The 26,996-nt window shown below is 42.0% G+C and overlaps 1 protein-coding gene across 5 annotated transcripts in view; it reads left to right on the forward strand.

The window, feature by feature from the left end:
- The window catches only part of phf14 (PHD finger protein 14), a 72,350-nt gene that overhangs the window by 22,692 nt on the left and 22,662 nt on the right, over positions 1-26,996 (forward strand). For 3 of the 5 annotated variants that reach the window (XM_061059938.1, XM_061059940.1, XM_061059941.1), the window contains exons 10-16: positions 246-352; positions 2,765-2,860; positions 7,944-8,050; positions 8,368-8,499; positions 10,541-10,703; positions 15,625-15,687; positions 16,244-16,368. In XM_061059938.1, the coding sequence (XP_060915921.1) occupies positions 246-352; positions 2,765-2,860; positions 7,944-8,050; positions 8,368-8,499; positions 10,541-10,703; positions 15,625-15,687; positions 16,244-16,368 (793 nt within the window). Of the gene's footprint in view, positions 1-245; positions 353-2,764; positions 2,861-7,943; positions 8,051-8,367; positions 8,500-10,540; positions 10,704-15,624; positions 15,688-16,243; positions 16,369-18,130; positions 20,959-26,996 lie in introns of those variants that run through there. The other 2 variants (XM_061059943.1, XM_061059939.1) reach the window with 2 other exon arrangements.

Raw genomic sequence — 26,996 nt, forward strand, 5'->3', positions numbered from 1 at the left:
TGGTGTATCTCTCTAACTGTTTCACAGGAGGGTTAAGTAAGGTGAGTGTTGTCTAGAGGAATTCTCTCCTCAAACAAATGCCCGTGATGCCAGACGCTGGAGACGCCATGTCGGTAACCTTGAGAGTGCTCTTCATCAGCCTGCAGCCGAGCGCCTATCTGCCATCAGTACACCCTCTCATGTACGTTTTTTCCCCGTGTATAGATTGTGATCGTGCTATTGATTTTTGTCCCATTGATATTCAGAGCGGAACATGCGAATGATCCAGATCCAGGACAACATCTCCGAGCAGAAGAGCCTGAAAGACAAGCTGGAGAGCGAGCAAGAAAAACTGCACGTGGAGTACAACAAGGTGAGCGCCTTCGATCCAAACGTGCAGAGCGATGAGTCATCTCTGGTTCAGGTGGACTGCTCGGACAAATCTGTGCTAACTTTTTAGTTGGTACGATTTGGCATAAATTCTGATGCAAATATTTAAACAAACAAATGAAGAATGAATGAACACCTTGACTTCATCTGGAGCAGGTAGGCGTTTTCTGATTTACAGATGCGATCTTGTCCCCAGCAATGTAAAATAGATATTACAGATGGAATTATGTCCCGTTTCACTTCCTGCTCGTCAAGTTTTTCCACTAATTAATAGAAAAGTATTGATAGTGGTATCGCTAAAGACATCTTTAAAGAGTCTCGAAAATGATATCAATAAAAATAGCAATCTTTATCTGTGAGAGAAGCTGCTGCCAGGTTGCGTTGTTGCTCAGCTTGTTTTTAGGTTCATGTTCCACATGGTGTTCTGTTCGAATCATGCGGCAACCTCCGGTGTTGAAAAATGAAGCCAATGCTGAAGTGCAAAATCCTGCAGTTCATCGAGTGTCGTCTAGAGGCTGGCTGCAGGAACCCCCGGAAGTCACGTACACATGACAGGAAAAAAGCAGTTTTTACAGCAGAAATAAACATGTTTACAGCCTGGTACAAAAAAATAAATAGGTCTGATTAGTTGTCATCATGGGCACACACTGATTTTTTCACAGCTCCACGTGTTATCCATAGATAGGCACATAACTGACATGATTGACAGGTGGGCGAGATGTTACAGTTTGTCAGGAGGCTTAAAACCCGCCTCAGCTCCAGCTCTCAGTCTGTCGTTAGGTTGACTGAAAGTTAGACTGAGACAGGATTTCCAGCATGGCGGCTGCTGCTGATGAGCCTCCAGAGCCCCCTGCAGGGACAGATGGGTGACGTCGCTCAGGCTTCGTCCATTAATATTTACAGTGTATGATATGAATGTACTTTGTTTTGCTGTGTGCACGTTTAAACATGATTTTTTTTAAAGGTTTATTTTTGGGCTTTTTGTGCCTTTATTTCAGAGACAGGACAGTGGATAGAGTCGGAAATCAGGGAGAGAGAGAGAGTAGGGAATGAAATGCAGGAAAGGAGCCACGGGTCGGATTTGAACCCGGGCCACCCGCTTGGAGAACTATAGCCGCCACACATGGGCTGCACGCTCTAACGACTAGGCTACCGGCCTCTCATAATTATTTTATTTAAATTCAAGCACAGACGTTGTGAAATTACTGGAAATAACTTACTTAATCTTTTTCTTCATTTTAACTGCAATTTGTGACTGTGTAGAGCTTATCAGCAGACAGAAGACAACAAAGTGTTGTTATTTGGTAAAGAAAATAAATAGTCACTCCGACATAAGCAGCAGAGCTTTTATCAAAAATTAAGATTCTAATCTCACTGCTGACAGCTGGCATGTCTGTTTGTCGAGACAGAGGCCCGCAAGGAAACAGAGGACGCAACAACAGACACAGCAGCTAGTAATTAGTTTGACTGAGTTTTTTAAAAGACGATTTTAAACTGTGTCACAGAGTCGGATATGTCCACACTAGGCTCTGAGATAAGAACTGAGTCCCGTGTGTGCCTTCCTCTGTGTGACCTCTGTAGAGAGGCTGCTGCTCCATCTGTCAACACGACGACGGCAGACTAAAAGTCACAAGAGTTAATGTTGCGTTCAGTCTTCTGCCGTGCGTGTTAAGCGTTATTAATGGAGTGTGTGTTGCTAATTGCACGCTTTGAGCCGCTCTTACATGGCTTTGGCCTTGAAGAAACCGGCAGTGGAGTGATGTCATTGAAAGCCTCTCTTTGACTAATATATAAGTGTAAAGCCCTGTATATGGTTTACATGTTTGTGGCATGCGGCCCAGTTCTTGCAGTGTTACCGTTGAGAAGACACTCTGAGGTTAACATGCGGCATTAGTGATGCAGAGGTGCTCATGATCAGCAGCCATGTTGTCACTCAAACGATGACCCCTCTCAGCACTGCTCCATAAATATCACAGAAAATCGGGAAGGTTGCGGCCGTAATCGGGGGATAAAAATATAATCATGAAAAAATTGAAGTTATTCTTTTAGAAAGGACTGTTTTCCTTCTAATCACAGTAATGGCATGGAAAAACAGCCTGTCAGTGGTGGTCTTGACCCGTCTTGATTTAAAATCTGTAGTCCACCCAGTCTAAGACCGAGACAAGACCAAGTAAAAATGCTTTAGAATCCGAGACCGAGACCTTCAAGAAGTGGTCTCAAGACCAAGACTGATTTTGAGTACTACAACTCTAGTGTGAACACAACAAAACAGTCAGAATCGAGTATTCATCCAGACCGTGGTATGCGTGTTATTTAAATACTCTGAGTGTGTTTGTTGGTGTGTTATAACAGAGACTGTGGTGTCCTCATGTTGTCTCCTCTCTCCTCCTTGCAGCTCTGTGAGACTCTGGAGGAGCTGCTGAATGTGAACGGGGAGCTGCGAAGTGAAGGCCAGGCCATGTGGACTCTGCTGGGGGGCATCCTGGGTCAGGTACAATCTCCACCTTCTCCTGTCCTCGTTGTTGTCGAATGATTTCTGTTTAGAGTGTAGCACTGATTTGTGTTTGAGAGTTTTGTTAGATGTGTGTGCAGCAGCCCAAATGGCCCACAGCAGCTCTGTACTGACCCTGTTGTTTATAAAAAACTAAAAAACTTTCCTTTTACACTAACCGATGGAGCCGTCGTTGGCTGTGAAGTCGGACCTGAAAGCCGAGAAGTAAAGCTGCATCCCCATCTCGTTTCCATGGCAACCAATTGCTAAAGGGTTTTTTCTACAGCTGATGGTTTATTTAATGAATGTGAAGTGCAGTCTACAGAAATAGACTGAAATCTTTCCGTTTGTTTGCTGGAACAAAATAAAACCTCAAAGGTGGTCACGATAGAACGGCAGCATCCGTCCACTCGTCTCTCTTGACACTTTACCTGCTTTTTAATTATAATTTCTGAAAGGTTAATGACCTGGTTTGTTTAACACAATAATCCAGATGTGGAAATGCACTTCTTTTACTCTCTAGAATCAAGTGATCCAGCTCACTTTAGTCCTGGTCTTTCTAAGAAAACAGGATTGGATATCCCAGATCCAGATCCAGATTGATAAAGATTTACCAAATCCATATTCTTAGTGCTCTAAATTGTACTTAATTCTATTTACCGTTACTTTGTACACTGAGGTTGCCAAAATTCACACAAACTGAAAGTTTCTCACAGCTGTTCTAAGATTGATCCAACTGATCCAAAAGAGTCAGAATGATCCTGATCCCAGCAGAGGGCTAGATTCAGACCAGATTACAGAAACAAAATGATGTTTGTAATCTTAATATTTTGCTGTATTGCTACAGCGACATAGCAGATAAATAGACAGGATAAATAATAAATAAAATAAAGGATTTTGTTCCCCAAAAAATACAAAAAGCATCATTATTAAACATAAAAACAAGATTAGATTACTTGATCTTATCTGATATCCTTCTCTTCTTTGTCTTTTGTTTGATCCTGTATCTTAATATTTCCACCTGTATGCATGATGGGAAATACTGTAGGGGGCTACTGTGACTCAGTTGGTAGAGTCGGTCGCCGCTCAAGGTCAACGATTTACTTTTTTTTAACTTGAGGAGTGAAAACCAAACATCAAACATACATACAGTTGTTTGATGAAAATGCACCCAAACACCCGCTGTCCGTTTCCTCTCAGTCAGTATTTTTAAGTCCCTCCTTTATGGACATCCAAGATAAAGAAGCTAACTCTGACCCTTCACTTTAACTTTTCAGGCAAACAGATAAGATATCCATTGTGCTGCCTGGACCATGCAGTCACTTCTTTTCAGGATTTATGTATAAAAGTACCATCGTAATCCATAAAAAGTCTTTTAAAAGTGTGCTCGTTGAAGAGCACGAGCCGTGTAGACAAATGGTCGAATGATATTAATGTGGTGGCGAGGCGGCAGAATGGACAGGGACTAGAAGGAAAACTGGCAGTGAATCTGCAATGACCGCCATAAATCACCTAATTATGAACACGCACGCTTTAAGTAGCAACATCAGTCACAGCACCGCATGCTTTTGTGTCATCTATCTGCCACGTTTTCATCTCCTATTTGTCATCCTGCCTGCCTGCATTTGCAGAAATTATTGATGTCCCCAGCCGGGACCCTCATCCCTCTTCCAGTACACAGTCGGTGCTTTTGTTCCTCATGCTCCTGGAAGTTTAGCTCGGCTGGCAACTTGACAAGAAAACACACCAGACACTTTCCAGCAGCCTCTATGAAACGCCATAATGCCCAGGTAGCTAAGAGATGGTCGATATAATAAGAGGGATTCATGTTACTCAGGCCAGTTAAGTGGTGAGCTACAGGAAAGAAAAAAAAAGACCAACGAGGAGATATAAGGTGGTCCAAACAGCTGATGCAGTGTAGAACTAAAGGAGCTTTGAAGGGTGCTCTGAATGAAGCTCTTACAGGGGATTTGTTTACATACTGAACAGATCGAGAACTAGAGCTGCAGAATAATTCACAATTTCATTGTCGTTGCTATTTGACCATTTGCAATAAAACACATGACAAAAGAAAATACTGTGCCAGATGTGATTTAATAGTTCTTACTAAATGTAAAAGGCAATGCTTTCTCACTCAGTATGTGTCCTTTCTACCTGTCAGATGAAGCTCAAGCCAGCTTCCTGCCACTTGCAGATTCATAGGTGCCAGTTTGGTGCTGAAAAAAAAGGAGGCTTTCTGATCATTCTTTGTATTCAGGAGGCAAATGTTGCAACAGGTATTGTGTAAATCATGAAGAATAGCATGTAGCCATAGAAACTAGTTATCGCTAACATGCATTCTTTCATTTTAATTTTTCATACTTTAAATAATCTTTGCAGTAATGAACAACATAATGGCACATTGCATATTTCTTTCTTATCGTGCAGACTTTTTGAGAAATCCTCTTATGCACTGTGTCAGTACTGAGCTAACTACATGTCTTTACTAAACTGAGGCATCGAGGGTTATCCTGATTAATCGGTCGGGCTCTAATGAGGATTTGATCATTTGGTATATCAATTATATTTAAAAAGTGGGGAAAAAAAAAGCTTAACCAAATTTCTCAGAACCCAAACATAAAGTGTGATCTAGAAAATCAATAATCCACACATCTTATTTGAAAGTATTGGTCAAGACGAAGAAGGATTTAAAAACAGAAAACCCACTGATACTGAGACGGTGACAGAATCATCGAAGGAAAACAAGCTGGAGCACAACAGCTCTGATTGGTGGTGCACAGACTTTGCTGAGAGTGGCTGCCAGCTCCATGTATCCTCAGGAGGTAGTGGAGAGATTTTTAGCATCCCACAATCTGATATTAGATCAGAGAGCTTTAGATAGAGGCGGCTTTAGGGCCCAAAGATGCCAGCATGAGTGGATTAGTCTTACAGCTGAAGCTCACAGCTTGAACTTGCTGGTCATAGTTATGCAGGAGCACACTTTCCTCTGCAGATCGCTTTTTAAATGACAATTTAAGCCACATCTTCATTGTTTTTACTGTATTGAGCATGATGGAAATGCTCTCAGCAGAGGGAGTTGGCATTTTGTGCTCCTGCTCCGTAGTGTTTTGATGAGTTTTCCCTGAGGACGGGAGCCAGGCAGCCTGTGTGTTTACTAACTGTTTCCCCTCTCTAAACTTCTTCATCTATCTGATAAAGCATGTTAACAATGTTGAAACTGCTCCACATCAGCAGTAGAGCCTCTTCCTGGTGGTGGGATGCAGGTGGGCTGCGGTCCAGGTTGAGGAGATAGCCTCCTGCAGCCCCCTTTGTGCTCTGGTCACCCCGTCCCTCCATCTATCAGGCCTCCCTGCGGGGACGCTCCCTCGCCGCTGCAGGCAGAGCGAGCACGCCCAGATTAGAACTTCCTGCGGGAAAACCTTGTCTGTTTAGTGACAGACTCGGTCCCTACGAGATAAGTTTTCTAATTAACCCGTGTGGCAGCGACGCTGCACCTGAGATGGAGGCGAGAATAGACCGGCTGTCTGCTGCTGCTTTTCACCTGACACATACAACAGGTCCCCTCTCGCCTCTCCTCGCAACTCTGCTGTGAGTGAACTTTTACCGCTCTGATTAAGCTAACTGTCTAAACTCACAGTAAAGTATCACCTGTAACATTAACTCTAATGGAGCCATACCGGCCTACATCTTAGGTTTTCTCTCAGCTGTTCTGAGTGTGGACACAATCTGAAACACGGCTGCAGAACATGAAGTATAAAGTTAAGTTTGCTCTTTGACAGCGACATAGACCCTCGCCAAACCTCACTGATAAAGAAACCACTAAGCTCATAAAATTAGAAATCTGGCTTTTTATAACCTAGTCCCTATTCTTACATGAACCAGGGTCAATAAATATGACGATACACAAAGTTCTGAGATTCCCTGGATGAAAGTGCTTGTTTTTTTTACTCCTGACAGGATCAAATCATTATTTGAATTGTCTAACAACATAAAAGATATTATTCCTCCAGTGATGGACCTTATCACATGATGTCTGTGTAGGTTCTCAGTCATCCTGGGTCTTCATGTAAAAAAAGACTCCGCAGCTTCCAAACTGAAAGATGGCGCACTCACAAAACTGGGAAACTACCTACGCACAGAAATGTCAACATGCCTAAAACAGAGTGCACGCCTGTTCCTGCGCAGCTTTCCTTTATATACATCCCAATTAACGTCAAACTGAGCGCAGCTGCACATGCCACTTGGCCCGCCTCGTCTCCTCCCATTAGTGACTATGCAAATGACTATAAATACACCACATGCTGCAACCTACGGGCCAAATAACGCTGGAAAAGTAACAAAAAGAGAGGGAGTCTACTGACTGTGACGATAAGGTGCTCTTTACTGAGGTCGAGGAGAGAAAACTCATTTTATTAGCTTGATCAAAAGGCAACTGGACTTGGTTGAAGATCTCAGACGTTTCTCCTCTCCTCCAGTGCTCTAACAGGATCACATTTCATTGATATCTCTGGTATCAAATGTATTAGTTTAGCTAAATGGAAGAACATTTTCTCACCTTTCTCTGATGCTATTCAGCCATGCAGTTGGTTAGTTTAGTTAATTAGTTTATTTGAATCGGGGACAGTTTCCAATAGAACATGAGTCTCAGAAGAGAAAGATGCTTTGTACTAGATTTAGCTAACTAGATAATTTCCACCTGTTGTCACTGGGCACATGATGGCAAAAGTTAAATACATATCAACCGTTCATCTACACACACACACAGATGCACATTACATAAGTACGTTTTTTTTTTATGTAAAAAATGTTTTTCGCCTGATAAAAGAGCCAATACTCTCCACAAATGTACTTTTTGATGAGTAATTATCGGCCCGACAATGAAGTACTTATATAGATGAAGACTATCTATCTACCTTGTGATCATCTTTTCAAATCGACCTCCTTCATATTTATGAGAAGAACTTCTTCCTGCAGAGGAAACAGTGTGAACAGTCTTTCACAGTGTGTCGCTGTTTCATGGGAGTAATGTTGCAAATCGAAGCTTAAACATTGTGAAAACTTTGTGTCCCTATTTCTTTGGCAGAAACTGAACACTCCAGCTGTTCTGAAAGCTCCCAAAGAGAGGAAGCCCAGCAAGAAGGAGGGAGGAAGCCCGGGGAAGTCCTCCAGCCTGCCAGCAATCCTCTACAGGTAAAAACCATGCAGGGTCCTGAGAGACGGAGGTTAAATGACGACGTGGACGTGCAGTCATTTTAAATATCATCACATGCCAGGGGAAGAGTGGAAGGGCCTTCTGAATAGCTCCGTTTTCCTCGTCAATACAAATTGGGTTTAAGTGTGTGAGTTTACATCAGCCATGTTCTTATGGGGAGACAGAAACAGAGTTCTGCTTTCAGGAAGGTTATGAGTCATTGCACTTTGTTCTATGAATGATGTATGGCCACTGAGTTCAGACGTTTACTGAAAAAACACCCAACACAAGCCCATAATTCCATGTTTTCTTGCAGCTGTGGCATCTGTAAGAAAAACCAGGACCAACATCTGCTGGTGCTGTGTGACACCTGTAAGCTCTACTACCACCTGGGCTGCCTGGAGCCTCCGCTGACACGCATGCCCAAGAAGACCAAGAACAGCTACTGGTGAGAGAGACACAGAGACATGAGGGGAGGAGGGGAAGTGGGAAAGACAATGCTCTGAAACTTGAAATGTTTTGAACATGAGAGGGCAGTTCTTATATTTTAAAACCTGTAGGTTAATTTAGTTGCAGGGAGAGTCACATAAATTTGATCACAGCGCCCCCCCCCAGTGTCTTTTTTTTCCGAGCTCTTCGCCTTTTTTGTTCAGCCGCTCCGAGCGCTCAAGTTGAAAATCTCTTAACTTTTCAGAAAGGCGCTGTTGAAGTCACAGCCGCTGCAAATGTATAAAATTCCATGTAGTTTTTGCCTCCTACGGATTGTGTCTTGTAATCACATCCCCCTCGCTCCGTGTCTGATCGGATAAGACCAAAAATATAAAAAACATACAGGAGATAAGTAAAAGAGCAGTGTCGGTCATACAGTGGCAGTGGTCATACTGTTGTCATAGAGACAGGACGGACGTGCAGCGCTTTTCTTCTCATTGGACAAACGCTTCATGCAAACACTCCCGAGCGCACAGCCAGCGCTTTTCTGCCCGGAAACAAAGCCAGGTGGACACGGGGCCTTAGAAAAACAAGAACTTTTTTTAGATACTCCTTCTTTACCACAAGGATCATGTATCAGATGTAAGTTGTTTTGCTGCCAACAATCCAATAATACCAAAAAAAATTGGGCTCAGGTATTAGAAAAAAACAAAGTTCTCCTTCGAAACCATGTGGAGGAAATGAACGTCAGAGGCTGACAAGTTACATGAACAGAAGTGTGTTGTAAGGGCTCACACAGGCGACAGATTCACTGTAAGCTTGAAAACCCAGACTGCTGGAGAGCCATTAGTGAAGGTTACACTGTTCAAGATTCCTCAGAAAGCACAAACGCATATCAGTGAGATACTCGGCTGTACAAGCCCTCATGCTGCCGAACATGATTCAACATGACAGCACAGAGAGTACGAGCGGAATACGTACAGCTGATAAAGGCCGGGCCGCTTTATGCCGGCATATTCTTTAATATGCTTACAGATACATCAATAACAAAGACTTTGTAGGTGCAGTAAAAATATGTCACTTTTAACTAGAATAGACTCCAAGCTCCAAACAATCCGAGGTTAAGGTCAGAGCGAGGTGATTGGATGAAAACACGCATAAAAAAGATCAAATAGTTTGAGACTTTAAGAACTTTGATGATCATAGTTTATACTGAGCTCGTAAAAAGATCTCTTTTATGTTTGATGGAGATTCATATTCATTCTTTCCTCGCTCAGAGTTTGTTTATTCATATTGGCCGTGACATTTGAGGCCGGTCGGTGGCAGCAGGATTATCAGATGACGGATGTAGGGACGGGGGAAATGTCACAGTCGCTTCTCTGTACTATGACACTTTGGATGTATCTGGAGAGGAGATTCAGTGCCTCTGTTTATCACATATGATAGTCTTAACAAACTCTGTCACATGGTGAACCGTACTTCTTCCACAGTTCGATGATGGGAACATCAGAGGAGGTTTTTTTTTTGTGTGTCTTTCTGTTTTATTTGAAAAAACTCAAGAAACATGGCCGCTGTTACCGAGCCGGACATGTTTGTGTTTGTCTCTGTTTCATGATGGAAGTCATTTAACATTTGTTTGTTTTAGCTTAAAGCTGCTCTGTCTGATCGAGTCAAAATGAGAAACTATCTGTATAAATAAAGAGTGTTGTTGCAAAGTCATAACTCACATCAGAGCTCTGCAAACACAAAAAGACACAGAGATGTCTTAGGCTGAGGTAGAAAAATGTTTAATTTGTTAAACATAAGGCTAAAGGAGGCTTACGGCTTGCCTCAGCTCCTCCTGGCGACCACCGTTGATAGGCTTCTAAAGCCCTTTAGTAACAAGTGGGGGACGTCACTGAGACCACATCCATATTTTATACGGTCGCTGTCGCTTGATTAAAAGTGACGCCCCGATAGCAACCGGGCTGAAATGAGGAGGGATATCCATCGTCAGGGAGGTCAAGAATAACTTGTTTGTCGAGAGATTCATTGAGATGAGCGCTCTTCCCTCTCTTCAGGCAATGCTCCGAGTGTGACCAGGCCAGCAGCGATGAGGCCGATATCGCCATGGAGACGCTACCTGACGGCACCAAAAGGTCCAGGAGGCAGATCAAGGGACCAATCAAATTCATCCCACAGGAGATGTCGCCAGAGCCCAAGAAACATCAAGTGAGGGGCACGGTGTGTATCAACACACTGAAAATCTCATTTTATAACCAGCAGAAATATATATTTTTTTTACTGCTGAAAATAATGAAAAGTGCGAACGCTCAACTCGTCCTTCACTCTCATTAGAGAGTAATTGATGTCAGTGTCAGCTAATTGATTGATCTGTATTGATTACAAATAATTAACTTGAGTTCTCATTAGTCTGATGCTCTCTTTAAGCTTTCAGAAAGTCACACAAGGTGATGGTTTGTTCCCCCGAGCACAAATAGTTCAATGTTTCCTCTGAAAAAGAGTTTTGTTGAAGAAGGCTGAGGAAGAACAGAAGTGTTTCTAGAAGAAGTGGACAAATCCTCTCCAAAGGGACTCTGATCCTGAAGTCATTTATTCCCTCAGTGAACATTTTCCTCATGAGTTCATGATCTGAATCTCTAGTTTCAACTCTTATTCAATACAGCATGATTTGCATGTCTGTCTCAAAACTAAGCTTTTGTATGAACACATGTAAACAAAAACAGATGTTGGGTGAAGGTCAGATATTAAGATAATGTTGGACGAGTGTAACCACTGCTTTATTTCCCACCTTTTCTAACCACCAAATCACCTTTTGATGGAGAATTCTGGCAGTTTCATCACCCGTCAATTTACAGTCTTAAACCAAATTATAAGTAAAATGAGAACATCACTCAGAAGATGAGTCAGCGTTTCATTGTCAGTTTGAAGCCTCAAATCTTCTTCAAAGCACTTCACTGCCTGAACGGTAGACCAAGCAGGAGAAACAAGTTAAAAACTATTTTTCTTAATCAATTAGTTTTTCATTTTTAAAAGCAGAAAACTGCACCATTTAACACGTCTTAGAATAATAGTATTTTCTAAATCCTTTATGTGATCTTACATTGTGTGAATCATTTATTTTTGGATTTGACACACAAAAAAACAGGTGTAAAAATAGCACAATCAATTTAAGATATAAGATAATCAATATGCAATAGATGTGAATACTGTATGTATCCTTTTCCAAGAACTCCTGTTTTTCAAAAGCCATTCTGCCCATTTTTCGTCATCATCGCCATAAATCCCCAGAACTTTGTTCCTGAGCACAACGGAGCGACGGTGTGTGGACTGTGTCAGCCTGTAGAGAAACATTTGGTGTCAGCTGTGAGGAGGAACACAACCCCTCACTGGATCCTACTTATCTGCTCCGACCATGCTCTGATCCTGAGATACAGAGCCGCCTCCCCGCTCCCTCAAGAAACACTCCAGATTGATATCTGACAGCTCCATGCTGAGGGTTGGGGAGGGGGGGGGGGGAGGAGGAGGGGGCTGTGCTTGTCTTTTACTTCCCATTTTTATTTTTTCCACTGTCAATATGTGACCAAGTGCCACTCACCTGGGACTTGAGGGAACTTTCCTCTTGGCTGTGGATGCTTTCAGCAGAGTCAATTCCAGTGGCGCCACTTCTGACTGCAGCCTGTGTTACAAATAGAGGAATGAACAAAGAAAAGGAGGAGTGGCGTCTGAGCCACTTCTCTCACTCTCTGCACTCCATCTGTCTTAGAGGGGAAATAGTGGAGTGTTGGAGCACAGTGGCAGTCTGGGTTAATGTGTTTTTCTGTTCAGGTTTGGAAACCTAGGGCCCAGACATGTGCCGAGGACCCTGCTGGAGCTCTCGGGGATTAAGCAGCTTTCTGATTTTTCTCGCAGCCACTCGGGCGAGGCACTTCACTGCAGCATTTATCTTCAAATGCAAGGCGTGCAATGGCAGACGCTAAAAGGGCCCTGCTTTGCATTTTTAATGCTTTTACCAGGGCACCCAGGCACTGGCATTTCTCTAAAGCCATGTTTCAATTCATCAGAACTGGCTAATCGACCTCCTGCTGGCCTCTGAGGCTGCACTGTGTGTGTGTTGGAGAGTTAGCGTGTGTGTGCGCGACATACACACATTTACATTTGGCCAAAAGGGCTGTCATGGCCCGGTGCCACCTTGATGAAGTTGAGAGTCTCGTGGCTGTTATTCATGGTCTGTAGTGCCCGCTGAAGAAAATCGTTTCCAGTCAACCTGTGAGCTGAATTTTTTATGTAGTATGTATGTAACGTCACTGCTGTAAAAATTAATGCTCCGTGATTTTACACGGCCGAGTTTAATGTGGAGAACATCTCAAACACTCATCTAACCAGACTTCATGCGAGGAGCAAATCATTAACACACATTTGTTCTTCAACACGTGGTGTGAAAAAGAAGCAAACCACTGTTTTATGGAACTCGTTTTTTAAACTTTTATTTAAAAGTTTATTTTTAGGATTTATGCCTTTACGTCTGAGACAGGACAGTGGATAGAGTCAGAAATCAAGGAGAGGGAGAGACTGGAATCACATGCAGGAGAGGACCCACAGGTCTGATTCCAACCCGGGCCGCTAGCTTGGAGGTGTGAGAGAAATTGATTAAAAAAATATGAGAATTGCTATTTCTCTGAAGAAGTCTAACTTGGTGTTATGAGTCAAAAGCCTTTTTACTATGTGCAGCACGGAGAGAAGACATTACAGTTAGGCTCATACTGCCTTTTAAATACAGAAACCACCACACCATGATCGACTACAGTGGCAGCAAACGGCGGCGTAGTGCGCAAATGTGGTACCTCCCTTATCAGCCATCAGTTGAGTAACAGAGGCATAAGGTGGAGAAATACTTTGGTGATGTGTAACGGTGTAACTGGTTCATAAAATATCTAACTAGAAGTAATAAAAGAAGAAAATTCAAACTTAATTTTGAAAATCGTATACAATGTCGTTGTCATTATTGAAATCAATAACTAATAAATTGTCTAATAAGTAGCTTCATGTTAAACAATCTGTGAACATGGTGATGCCATTTTTGAACCTGAAATCAAAAAGAGGAAGGCGTCGAGGAGGAGCTCAGGGTTCGGGAGGTGAAGCAGCTGAAGGTGGCTGTAAAATGCTCCTCCTAATGAGTCATGATTTACTGCTGCCTGCTGCGACCACAGCACTACCATTAAAACTCCCATACGGACATATGTCATTAATCAGTTTGAAATTATGAGAATGAAGTTAATATATGTAGTTAGTAAGACTTCCTATGCTCTGTTAATTCCTCTAATCCTGTGTGAAATGATTCATGCTTGTTAAAGATGCACTGATGTACTTAATTAAAAGATTGATTTTTGCCGGCGACTTATAAACTGCCTGCGGTTTTAATTTCCTCACCTGAGCAGAGCCTGAGATTAGCTGCGCTGTGCGTGTGAGCGTTTTCAGCTGAACCAGCGACTGATCTGCACCCAGCGCTGCTCTGCCTTATAGATTACTTCAAGAGACGGCGCTTTATTGCAGAAATAACTAAATAACGCCAGGCCCCCCTTTTTGTTTAGTGGTGGAGAAATAGTTAAGGTGTGCAGGAGCCACTTGGCAGCGCGCTTGCAGTTAGCATTCTTAATGATAAGTGCTCCATCTGGCGAGCGGTGGCGAGCCAAAGGCGACAGATGGAATTGTTTTCACAATCTGTTTAAATATGTTGTCGATTTTTCTTCCCCTCTTTAAACTCTCCAGCAGCTCTGCGCTCGTTTGCTAGCACCAAAAAGGGATGTTTGATAAAAACAGCTTGAGCTCTGTGAACCAGTGATCGTAGGCGGCCATCTTCCATCCTGCATTGGTGTGCTGGCATGTTTAGTGCAATGATGTGACTAGTTGTGGAGGAGTTAAGGAAGTAGTTCTGTTAGTAGTAGTTTGAAGAAAAAAAAGAGTAGTACAGATCCTGCTCCTTCAGCAGTCTTACCTCAAATCCAAACGGGATGGGTAGGACGGTCGCTGCCTTACCTTTTTATAAGCAGGCGGTTACAAATCGGTTCTGTCTCCCTTATATGTAGAGGACTCTGCTGGTCCACTTTGGAGCACCTGGACCTGTTGCCTTAGGGCATAACAGCTGTTGTACATCTTTTAGACCACATCTTTTAGACCACATCTTTTAGACCACATGTTTTAGACCACATCTTTTAGACCACATCTTTTAGTCCACATCTTTTATCCCACATCTTTTAGTCCACATCTTTTAGACCACATCTTTTAGTCCACATCTTTTATCCCACATCTTTTAGTCCACATCTTTTAGTCCACATGTTTTAGACCACATGTTTTTGTCCACATGTTTTTGTCCACATGTTTTAGACCACATGTTTTAGTCCACATGTTTTAGTCCACGTTTTAGTCCACATGTTTTAGTCCACATGTTTTAGACCACATGTTTTTGTCCACATGTTTTTGTCCACATGTTTTAGACCACATGTTTTAGTCCACATGTTTTAGTCCACATGTTTTAGTCCACATGTTTTATTCCACATCTTTTAGACCACATCTTTTAGACCACATCTTTTATCCCACATCTTTTAGACCACATCTTTTAGTCCACATGTTTTAGACCACATGTTTTTGTCCACATGTTTTTGTCCACATGTTTTAGACCACATGTTTTAGTCCACATGTTTTAGTCCACGTTTTAGTCCACATGTTTTAGTCCACATGTTTTAGACCACATGTTTTTGTCCACATGTTTTTGTCCACATGTTTTAGACCACATGTTTTAGTCCACATGTTTTAGTCCACATGTTTTAGTCCACATGTTTTATTCCACATCTTTTAGACCACATCTTTTAGACCACATCTTTTAGTCCACATCTTTTATTCCACATGTTTTAGTCCACATGTTTTATTCCACATCTTTTAGACCACATCTTTTAGACCACATCTTTTAGTCCACATCTTTTATTCCACATGTTTTTGTCCACATGTTTTAGTCCACATGTTTTAGTCCACATGTTTTAGACCACATGTTTTAGACCACATGTTTTAGACCACATCTTTTAGACCACATCTTTTAGACCACATCTTTTAGAGTATCCCTTAACAGTGAACTTTTTGTGATTGACAGAGAACCAGAGGACAGAAGAGGAAGAGAATCCCCATCTGTGAAGACAGAGAAGATAAAATTGAGGTTTGTGACCTTTACTCACTGATATTGTATGTAGGACCGTGTGTGTTAGACCAGGTTGTCACAGTATCTTACTTATATCTAACATTACTGCCCATTAAAAAGAAAAACAAAGCTTCCGCTCTGGCTTCTCCTCACTACTCGTTGTTTTATTATATTCTTTAATTTTTTTAAATTCCAATTTAAACGTCACCATGTGCTTCCAGTCTTTCTCCTAAATTATTCTAACAGCCATCCAGGTTTTGAAGATCTGGACTCCAAACATATGACCCTAGGGAACTAAGAAGATTTTTTTTTTGGCCTTTGTAAAATCTGAAAATCACTTTGATTGCAACAAAAAATTACAACTATTTCTCCAGAAAAGCTGTCCTCAAATGTTGTCTTTAAAGTATGCACGCTGTTCAGATTTTAATTACTTATAAAATAAGATTTTAGTTAATATCGCTCCTTTGTATCGCCCTCATCTCCTTTCTCTAACATATTATTCCTTTGAACATTTCAACCTCAATCAGGTGCCCATAAATACAGCTCTTGATTCTAATGCGCTGTGTTTCCATAGGAACCACTGCCACGGGAACGCAGACAACGCCAATCTGCATTGCAGAAAAAAACACCCAAAGCCGACGACACGAGGACCGAGTGTACAACCTGCAAAGGACCGGGTGACAACGAAAACCTTGTGAGGTGAGGGAACGTGTGTGTGTGTGTGTGTGGCTCGGAGAGGGAGGAGGGGGGTTATTAGACATGCTCTGTGTGTGTGTGTGTGTGTGTGTGTGTGTGTGTGTGTGGGAGGGTTCATCTCGTGAAGCAGCCATATCCTCCTGATGATTAAAGTTCAGTCTTCATTAGGCTCCGGCCGCCTGTGCTCTGCAGAACGAGGGGGCTGACGGTGTCTTCTCCATAGGCCGCCTATATTGACCTGCCACATACATTTGCACAGTTCATTAGGGCATAATGAATAGCACAATTTATCCGCCGCTTTCCTGGGATTTCAGGTGTCAGCCATCTAATAAGCAGATTTCTTCTTTGACATTGGAATTCTGTGAGAAACAAAGTAGATCGCTGCAGGCGTCTTGTCAGCACATCGTCTTGTGATCAACGTCTCGCACAGAAATGATCTCCATTTTCATAACAACAGAATCCCTTCACCAGGTCTCTCATGAAACACCGCCGCTGTTCATCGCTAACTTAAACCATTTAACCAACAATAAGAATAATGTCTGAACACTGGTGTCAGCTTCTAACATGAGACTCTTCTGAATAAACTTTAAACTATGGCCAGGAGGCCTTTAATAACAACAGACCTGTATTAATGATGCATTTATTCCATTTACTGTACATAGTATGGACAAAGGCCATGCAGGAGTGCCTTAAACCTGCATTCTCTGAAATGACCAGCAGGGGATGACTCCACCGTCATGTTTTAAAAAAGGTCTTTGAGAACATTTTGTCACGAGTAAATGGTCTCACTCTCTAGTTCAAACGGTTCTTTTTGTACATTATTATCCCATTTAGTGATTCAATAGACGTTAAAGCACGGTTTGCTTGATGCTATAGGGCGGGACTTGTTGTTACCATAGCAACCTGTCAACATGAATGTATCATCGCTGTCATCCAAACATACTAGACTTCACGCTCTAAACAACTAAAACTCCGGAGGTGTGGAAACCAGTGGGTGAAGTCACAGTAGGTTCACACACACACATTGTATGAAAACAGTCTTTGACATTTTCTTGCTTTTTTTTTCCAGTTTTGGAAGCATTTATATTTTTTTATTGGGAAAAAATCTCCGCCCCTTTTCTCTCTCCTCTTCATATTTTCATTCTCTTTGTTGATCCACTCTTCACACTTCCTCCATCGTCTTCATCATCTTCCATCCTCCTGTTGTTCTTGATACAATAGAAGTGACCAACTATCCACAGAACTGGAACCATTTCTTCAACTCCATCACAGCGGCTCCATTTGCAAACATACAAATTAAAGACAGGATACAAAGATACAAACAATAGACTCAACCTTCAAACACCAAACGAACATTCAGAGGCCTTTAACATTTAGCTTTGATCTGGGATTCATTCATCTCGCATTCAATTTTAGCATTGATTGATGAACATTGAACGTCATTCACCTTTCACTCCAAATATGTGATCGCTCTTCATTTGTCCTTGTAGAGTAAATCGATAGATTCAGACAAACTGTATTAGAGCCGTACTTTTCTGACATATTTATTATATTTAATGTACTGACATGAAGTGCTGCTTTAAGAATATGATGCACCATGCAGAGAGCGGTTGAGCAGAAGAAGCTAAAGAGAAAAGGCTCAACAGATGTGTTTGTGTTGTTTTCTTCTGGAGCCTTAAAGTCGCTTGTTGCACTTGTTGAGGGGTTTCTGGTCGGTGGGTGTGAGGTGTGCTGCCCTGACTCTTTCTATCTTTGCATTGCACAGGTTGTGAGAGCCCGGGCAGCCACCTCACCTCCCATAGACACTCGGGACAGACGACCAGTTGGCTTAGAGAGAGAGACACAGAGAGAGGCAGATTGAGGCGTTTGAAGGATGCCGCTCGAGTCAGGCCGAGGAACGGGACCATCGCGACCGCCTCTGATCCAAACCGGACCAACAACTGTCCAACCAAAAACTGAGCTGGACTATAAATCTGTAACGTGAAGCCACTATGTGTGTATGGAACTGATATGTTTGGTTAAGTCTGGACTTTTTGCTGACTTTACACACTTCCAAGTTCTAGGTTTTGATTGTTTTTCTAGCTCCAGTTGCATCCACTTAATAGTCTTCATCTGCAAATCTTGAACATGCACGTATGTACAAAACCATTTTGGAATAAGCTCAACATCTTTCAAGCAATACTTCAAAACAAAAACGAGTAATCGAGCTTCACATGGAGCCCATTGATGGATGCAACTGTTCCACATGTCATGAGTCGAGATGTCTTCAAAGATGCCATAAAAAGGGGGTCCTTACTTTGTTGAGGTGACGTATGATTTTTAAAAACAGGATGTGAGAGGGTCAGTTTGTCTACGTGTGCACTTAGTGTCCTGGTGATGATCAAGAGTTTGTTTGATCGTAATAGAGTTGAAGTCCTTTCTCGTGGGTTGGAGAAGCCTCTCTGAAGCGTGTAAACAATCCTGATCCAAGTACCTGATCAGTCTTTGTTGGTACAGAAGACTGAGACTGTGAGAAATCGAGAAACAGCTGCACACAGATGATCAGACACCTGGAGAGGCTCATGATTTAAGAAAAAACTGAAATTAAAAAAAAAAAGGTTTCTCATGTTTCATTTGAACATTTTATCCAGAGTCAGATCAAAGTCAGGATGCTGCTCTGCAAAAAAACTCTAATCTTATCAAGTGTATTTGCCTAATTTAAGCCACATTCACATGACTAGTCTAGATCAAAAAAATCTTTTATAAAGGGTGCCAGTAGCCTAGTGGTTAGTGCACAAACCCCAGGTACGGAGGCTGTAGACCTCCAAGCGGCTGGCCCGGGTTTGAATCCAACCTGTGGCTCCTTTCCTGCATGTCACTCCCCACTCTCTCTCTCTCCCTGATTTCTGACTCTATCCACTGTCCTGTCTGTGAAATAAAATGCTTAAAAACATCTTATTTAAAGATATAAAAAGCCAAAATGAAGGCCTTAATCTCTTGAAATAAGTAAAAAAAAAAAAACAGCCAGTGTGGCTTCAAATTTCCCTTATTATGTGTCTTGAAAACAGATGTAATATCTTCATTAGTTAGTATAACGTATCAAGACACTTAACCCGTAAGTTTGACTAGACATTAAACACATACACTTGCTGAGGTTTGAGACTCTGCGGTGTGTAATGAGCCTCCAAACGCAGACAGTGAGGTGGAGATCAAACTGACTGGACACTTTGGAACGTGACGATGCAGCGCTCAAGGATGCTAAGTGCACCTTTTATGGGAGATTTGTGTTTTTTATTGTGTTTGAATCTGAGAGATTGTGTTGAGTGTAATACGTTTGTTTCAGAGCTGCTTGAGAAGAGCGGTTCCTCTCTGCTATGTTGCTCAAAGTGTGGAAGTACAGCAGCGTGAAGACGCAACAACTCGCTTACCTCTTCTATTTTTCTGTTTACGTTTTCATGACTCATTCCTCTCTTCACCTCGAGGTGCTTTCCTTACATTTTACGTGAATAACTTTCGACCAATTACTTTTTATTTGTTCCGGTACAAAGCTGCCATTTTGCACTTTTGTTAAACCTCCTCCACATATCTGACTTCTCATCCGGTCGTTTCAGAATTACCGATTTGAAGTCGCCCTAATCATTCCAGAGGGAACTCTTAGCAGACGCACTTGAACTTTGACCTGAGTGTTGTGTTTTTTAAGTATAAAGGAGGGAATGTTGGTGTGGTGTTTTTAAAAAGCCAACTGTGTCTGCTTTAGCAGTAAAGTAATGCTTACCATGCAGCGTCTTCAGTAGAAACAAGCTAGCGTAGTTAGCAGAGATAACCACTTAGATATTAGTCTTTAGCGTTTTAGGGCATTCAGAAGTCTTCCTCTTGTCTCCGTATCGCTGACACATCCTCAGAAAGAATCGCAGCTTCGTCTCCACGTCCCCGCGGTGACGGCGTCAGAGCTGTCAAAGCAGCAGCTGCCCGCTGCTGCTCCGTCAGGACTCATGACGAGTGTCACAGCGTGCCCTCGTGTCACTCTGGTGCCCGTCCAGGCTCTGTGTGCATGCTTCTGGGACCAGCCCGGCCCCTATACTGAGTGTTCAGAAACAAACCTCGCTGTGGGTTTGTCTTTGTTGACTCCTGACCCCGTCACTCACAGTCCGTCCGCTCTAAGACTGCGTGTCAGATCTACAGTGCATGGCTCCAAATATTTACTCTGTACAGACGTTTAAAAGTGTTCTCGTAGAAACTGAATGCCAGGTAGCCGTGTAGTGTGATGATGATGATGATGATGATGATGATGATGATGATGATGTGTACAGTATTTATTTCCAAGGCCAAACCTTCTTGTGTTTCTTTTTGTGCCTACATACTTGATCATACATCATAAGCTTGTGTTGTGAACAGAGTGGAACTCTAATTTATCACCCTTGATTTGAATTGCCAAACGTTTGTTTACAGGCGTGTTGTTTTCTGTTTCATTGTGTACTGTGTTATTGTGATCCTCTCTGAAGGAAGAATGTGAACGTGTCGCTGCTGTTTGTGTACGTGAAGTGTCTCAGCCTCTGGCCCGCAGCTCCTGAAAATGAAGCGGGGCTTTAATAAACTCTTGACTTTTTCACCTTATTGCTGCAGTGATAAATGAGTGTCAGCCAGCTAATTAATTGTTCTAAAGGTGCGGCAGCGGCGGTCCGTTTGTGCGTGTAATGCCCTCTGTCATCTGTGATTTATCACCTGGGAAGTGGCCTTCTCGTCGGGGGGGGGGGGGGGGCTCCACCAAGTGTTTCTTCTCAGCCCACGTAGAGCAGAGTCTAGAACAGATTCTCACGCTGGTACAGAGTATCACACTCAGACTGCACACAGGACATTTGAAGATCTCACATCTGAAGAAGACTGTAGACGTCTAAATCATGAAAAGAAAGAACCCTAAAGCAGACAAGCCAACAGAGTGTTGATCGACTGTTTAATATTTCATTATTCAAAGTTAGATAGGTAGACTACACTGTATGAGTACCTACACAGTCAAGTCCCTGAATTGAAGACTAAACACAAAAATACTAGACGCAGGTTTTTAAATTAGATTAACATGTGCACATTTAAATCAAAGAAATCTAAAATATCTGATTGATGTATCTAGTGTTCAAAAGACTGATGTAGACTCATTGATGTACATTTGATCACTGTAGAAGTCAATAATCTTTATTGGGGAATGTTTGGATTCGAGACTATGAAGACGTTCTTTTGGCCTCTGGGGAAATGTTTTGAGCATCTTCATTGACTTTTACTGACTAGGTTTCAGATCAGTCTTGCAGATAACAAACAGATATATTGAAAATAATTGTTAGTTGAAGCCAAGCGACAACCTCCGGTGTTGAAAAATGCTGAAGTGCAAAATCCTGCAGTTCGTTGAGTGTCCTCTTGAGGCTGGCTGCAGGAACACCAGAAGTCACATAAACACCTCAGCCAAAAAAGGTGTTTTTACAGCATAAAGAAACATGTTTACAGCCTGGTACAAATAACCAATAATACTTCTTATTAGTTATTGTCATCATGGGCACACACTGTACGGGGGGTGATTTATTTATTTTTTTAAAAGCGCCATTTTGATTTTGAAAACGATACGTGTTATCCATAGTTAGGCGCGTAGCTGACATGATTGACAGGTGGGCGTGATGTAACGGTTCGTCAGGAGGCTTAAAACCCGCCTCAGCTCCAGCTCTCAGCCTGTCGTTAGGTTGACTGAAAGTTAGACTGAGACAGGATTTCCAGCACGGCGGCTGCTGCTGATGAGCCTCCAGAGCCCCCTGCAGGAACAGATGGCTGATGTCACTAATATTTACAGTGTATGGGTGCAGCTATTCTTAGAGAAAATATTTTATTAGATTTTTTTATTGTGCAAAGAAAGCGCTGTACAGGAACATTGGGTGAAAATGTGACGGATAGTTTAACAGCAGCAAAGACAAAGAAGAAATAATAATACAAAAAACGAAGATAACCAGACAAAGAAAGCAAACAAACAAAAGACGCTAAAAAAATAATAAAATAACTTTTTACATCTTAATGACAGAATGATCAGCGGGAGGTACTGGAGAGATAATCAATGCTTGAGTCGTTGAGATTAGAGGTTGATCAACAACCTCTGAAAAAGCATTTGACAATAAATCTCTGCAAAACTAAATCCTGGAGCTTTTATTGGTATTGAGTCTGAATCTGTTTGTACAGATGCTTTGAAGGTGGTTCATTTCTTAACGGCAACACAAGAAAAGCCAAAAGATCAGTCTAACGTTTAAAGTTTTGTTGAACCCAGATACAGCTGCTTCCTCCTGTTGTGTAAAAAGCCGACTTAAAAATCCAAAAAACCAAAAGGCCTCTACGTCTGCCTCTTTTATTTAAACAACAGTGTGGGAAAGCAGAAAGAGACATTTTGGGGTCCGAACATCTCGGCGAAATGGAACCAACTCACCGTGGAGAACTGTAGCCGCCCCAATCCCTCATCCTCGACCCCCCGGGGTCCTCGGGGGACGCAAACAGCAGCCTGCAAACCAGAGATGAGCTCTGCTACAGCTTGGTTTCTGGTTTGGTTCGGGGATGAGACGGAGGAGGAAGGTGGGGGAGGGTATGAGGGATAAAGAGAGAGAAAAGCTAGCAGGGGAGGTTCTGGAAGGCAGTAACCTTTCCGATGATGAGTGCGTTTCCCATTACTGCTCTGACACCAGATCCGGGGAGATGATTTAATGGCGGCATTTTGTTTTTGCTGACTTCACCTTTTTTTTTTTTTTCCCTTCTCCTCCGCCCTATTAAAACAGAAAACACCCGAGCTGGGACCGGGGCTGTGTGGGAAGTGTGGCCAAGCAGCTAAAATCTATTACTCCTCAACTTCTTCCCTCTTTATCGCAGCGATTTTGCCCCAGTGTGGGCGCACTCCAATCCTCTCCCTCCTCCGCTGGCTTCAGTCTGATCATCTCTTTACTGAGATGCTGCCTCCCAACCCAATAATTAAATCATACACCTCTGAGGATGAACCACAAAGCCCTCTATATTCATTGATCAACTCAATATAGTTTTTTTTTTACTCTCCAACAACCAGAAGATCAATAACCACAAAAAAAGGTTGTGGCGCTCATTCTCACCATGTATGGAGTATCTGCATATTTATTTTATAATTCATATTAAATCTGAGAATCAAGTGATCTTAAACATGAGGATGAAGATTGCAGAACCATTAAAAACAAAACAATCAACATGCAATCGATCAAATGTTATCATGTCTATAATTTTCTACCTGAAATAAAAGCGGATGAATGTGAGGAGTCGGTTAGGTTGTCAAAATGTCGAGACTTTTCGATACCATGCGTTATAAAATGTGAAGATATCCGTTATTAAACTAAAAGATGGTATCGTTTAGTACTTTAGCTTTAATAAACGACACGTCTTTAGTCATATTTTAATCACAAAGCTGCAACAAGAGAGCCGCTGTTATCTGTTCGAATTCACCGGTTGGTAAATACTGATGTTCGGATCTCATAAAGATGAAAACACTACACGTGTGCGTCGTGACAACCCAACGACAGAGAGTGAGCGTAGAAGAGATTTGTGAAATTATAGACAGCTTGCAGGAGTTTGCAGAAGTCTCTGAGTTGTGGGTGGTCAGGACTTCTGTTTTCGTTGCCGTGGTTTCGTAACAGGTATTGATATCTTTCATTGTTTAATATCAGGGGCGTCATGCAAACCAAAATTCTGGGGGCGCTAAGTTAGAGAGGGGTCAAGGGGTCCTTCTCATTTATTTTGAAATATTTCTAATCAAAGGCAAAGTGTCTGAAAGTCTGAGGAAACCTTTACTCTCCTCCAGAGCTTTTTATCATACCTGAAATATTATCTTTCATTACTACATTTCATAGAAAAATAATAGCCTTTTGTTAATAAAAATAAATTAGAAAAATCTGGGGGGGATCCAGACCCCCCCCCCCCCCCCCCCCCCCATGCCTGAATGGGCATGACGCTTCTGACTCGTATAGTTTCAACATTTTCATTCTGATGGTGACAACTCTATCTCATATGTATTCCAATGCACGGTTAAAACCTTCATCGACACATGTTGAGCTCGTTCTCCCCTGGAATGACTAAGATAGTGAATCTTTAACTCACAAGAACAGAAAAAAAACCTAAAGAGATCAGGAAAGGGATTTTCATTTCACAATATGATGTTTAAAAGAGGAAGAAGATGTTGTAAAATGACGTATGAATTAATTAATATGGGTTAATTCTTCTTTGTTTGAGCTTAAAGCAGAAGATGTTGGCTTTGCAATGGTGTAAAAAAAAAACAATAAAATGTGTTCCAGGAAAAAATGGCACTCAGCCTAAAGATCATAGGGAAAAGGGTTGAATGTTAAAATGACAAGCTGTCTGTAATGCATGTGGTCAACAGGACTGTCAGGGCAGTTCTTAGTATTCAGCACTTTCATTTGTCATTTTAATAAAATAGCAATGCACAATATTCCCACGTTTTGGAAAAGTAAAGCTTCTTTGCTGTTTCATCTTCTTGCACAATGGCAGTAAAGACTTCAATCCTAAATCTTGACCTGCAACATTTAGAAACAGTCCAAAAAGACTGCAGTGGTAGTTAACGCGTTGAGGTTCAGGCACTGTTATTTAGTCAACTGGATATGTGGCCGGGTCCGACTCTGCAGGACTCCACTTTGTCCCGCAGAGGTGAGGCCACAGACCTGCTGCTGAAATTGACTTCTCTCCCGGTGGTTCACTGGGGCCCCCTGCTGGAAAACACGAGAACCTTCACTTTCCAAACAGCTGCAGAGATCTGTCCCCTTCTTTTCCCTTCATCTAGTTTAAATGTCCAGATGAGCTCACAAAGGCAGCCGCTCTGACTAGGTGTGACTTCAGCTCTCTATTCATTACTTCCCCCCCTCTCTTGTAAAACAATGGCTCCTTTATAATGTTGCGCTGACCCAACAGTAAATCAAAAAAAGTAGGAGCCTCACAGAGTCCAATAATCCACTCCTTTCTATGGGCAGAGAGCGGCACACTCTGTCATGGATGAGAGTCAATGGCTGAGTGCTTTGTGTCATATTGATTTCCATCACGTGGCCACTCCCCAGATAATTGCATTGCCCACCTGTGATAAATTCACTGCCTTGTTTCAGTCACTTGGGCTGCTGGAGAGAAAAGACCTTTTTTTTTTTTTTTTTTTTTTTTTTTTTTTGAGGCTGCAAATCCACCGTCAATACACGGAGCCGTGACCGAGGGTTCAGAGCGGCATCGAGCATCGATAACCCAAACCGTCCTCTGTCTCATTGTCAGTGTGTGTCATGTTTGTGTTGTTGATTTTTGTTTTGTTTCGGTGATCTGGTTTTGGTTTCTAGAAAGAGCAGAGAACACGAGAGCTGAGGCTTTCTAAACATTGATCAAAACAAGGAGAATGGTTACAGTTTAGAAGCTGGATTCAGATCTAGAAAAGTTTGCTCAGATTTAAAGGAACAGGGTTTTTTTTCCTTCTCTACACCACGACTTCGGGCTCTATCAGACCAACAGCCAATGGTTACTTATGATAAAGAGGATTCCAGTCTTTTTTAACCTGGGTTACATGTTTGGGGATCTAAATCATTGAGTTTAAATGGTGATCCCCGGTTTGATCAGGATTGTGTTAGTCATCGTATGCTGATTACAGCAAGAGGACACGCCCTTATCCTGACTCTTGCGTAAAAAATACTGTGGCATGTGTACGCCTGACCTCGGTTTCTCACAGCTTCCAACTACCTGTGCAGACTCGGCCTCAGCCAAGTGACATATGAGCAAAAAAACATGGCGGCCACAACAGGAGCGTCTCACTTCTGGAGCATAGAAGAGTCCAGTTTTGTACTTCAGTAATGAAATAATCAAATAGGATTTTAACATGTAGCTGAGAGAAAGCATCAAAATGCTGATCTATGTAGAGTCAGTCGTCCCTCAACCAGAAGATCTGGGGTTAGATCCCTTACTCCTGCAGCAACATGTCCAATTTGGTCTTTACACAGCAGCCTCTACCATCAGTGTGTGAATGTGTAGGTGTGACCTGCAGTAAAAAAAACACTTTGAGTAGTCCGAAGACTTGAGAAGCGCTTTACAAGCTCAAGTTCCTTTACCATTTCCAAAACTTTTGATATTCCTGTTGATATCGTTTAGACCCCAAAATATGAGGATATGGAGCATCAGTTTAATAAATACTGATTTCAACCTTTTGCTGTGTTGTCATCGTTACCATTATTTAAAAACTTTGTGCCAACATCGGTGACACGAGCAAGTAGTGTTTCGGATAAGAGGTGTTTTGGTCCAAAGTTGTATAGACTTGTCTGTGCTTACCAACTCCCAATGAAACACCACGCTGGTTATTGAGTGTTAAATGAATATATACAATTTAGAAATTCCATTACAAGCAGTAAAACTGAAGCATTTATAAAGTAACCTATTGCATTATTTGAATCCACGCTTAGAGAGGTATATTAGGACATAAGTCTTAGATAATGTCTTTATTTTGCTTTTTTTTCTCGCCAATTTGCAATATTTCTGAGACTAGAGGTCCGGCATTTAGACCAATGAATGACTCAATTGTATACTGTTTCATCTAAGTCTCATAAAACTTTTATTTAAAATAGCTGGGATGTTATTTCAGT

Source organism: Labrus mixtus, chromosome 16 (genome assembly GCF_963584025.1).
Source record: "Labrus mixtus chromosome 16, fLabMix1.1, whole genome shotgun sequence".
Taxonomy (NCBI): Eukaryota; Metazoa; Chordata; class Actinopteri; order Labriformes; family Labridae; genus Labrus; species Labrus mixtus.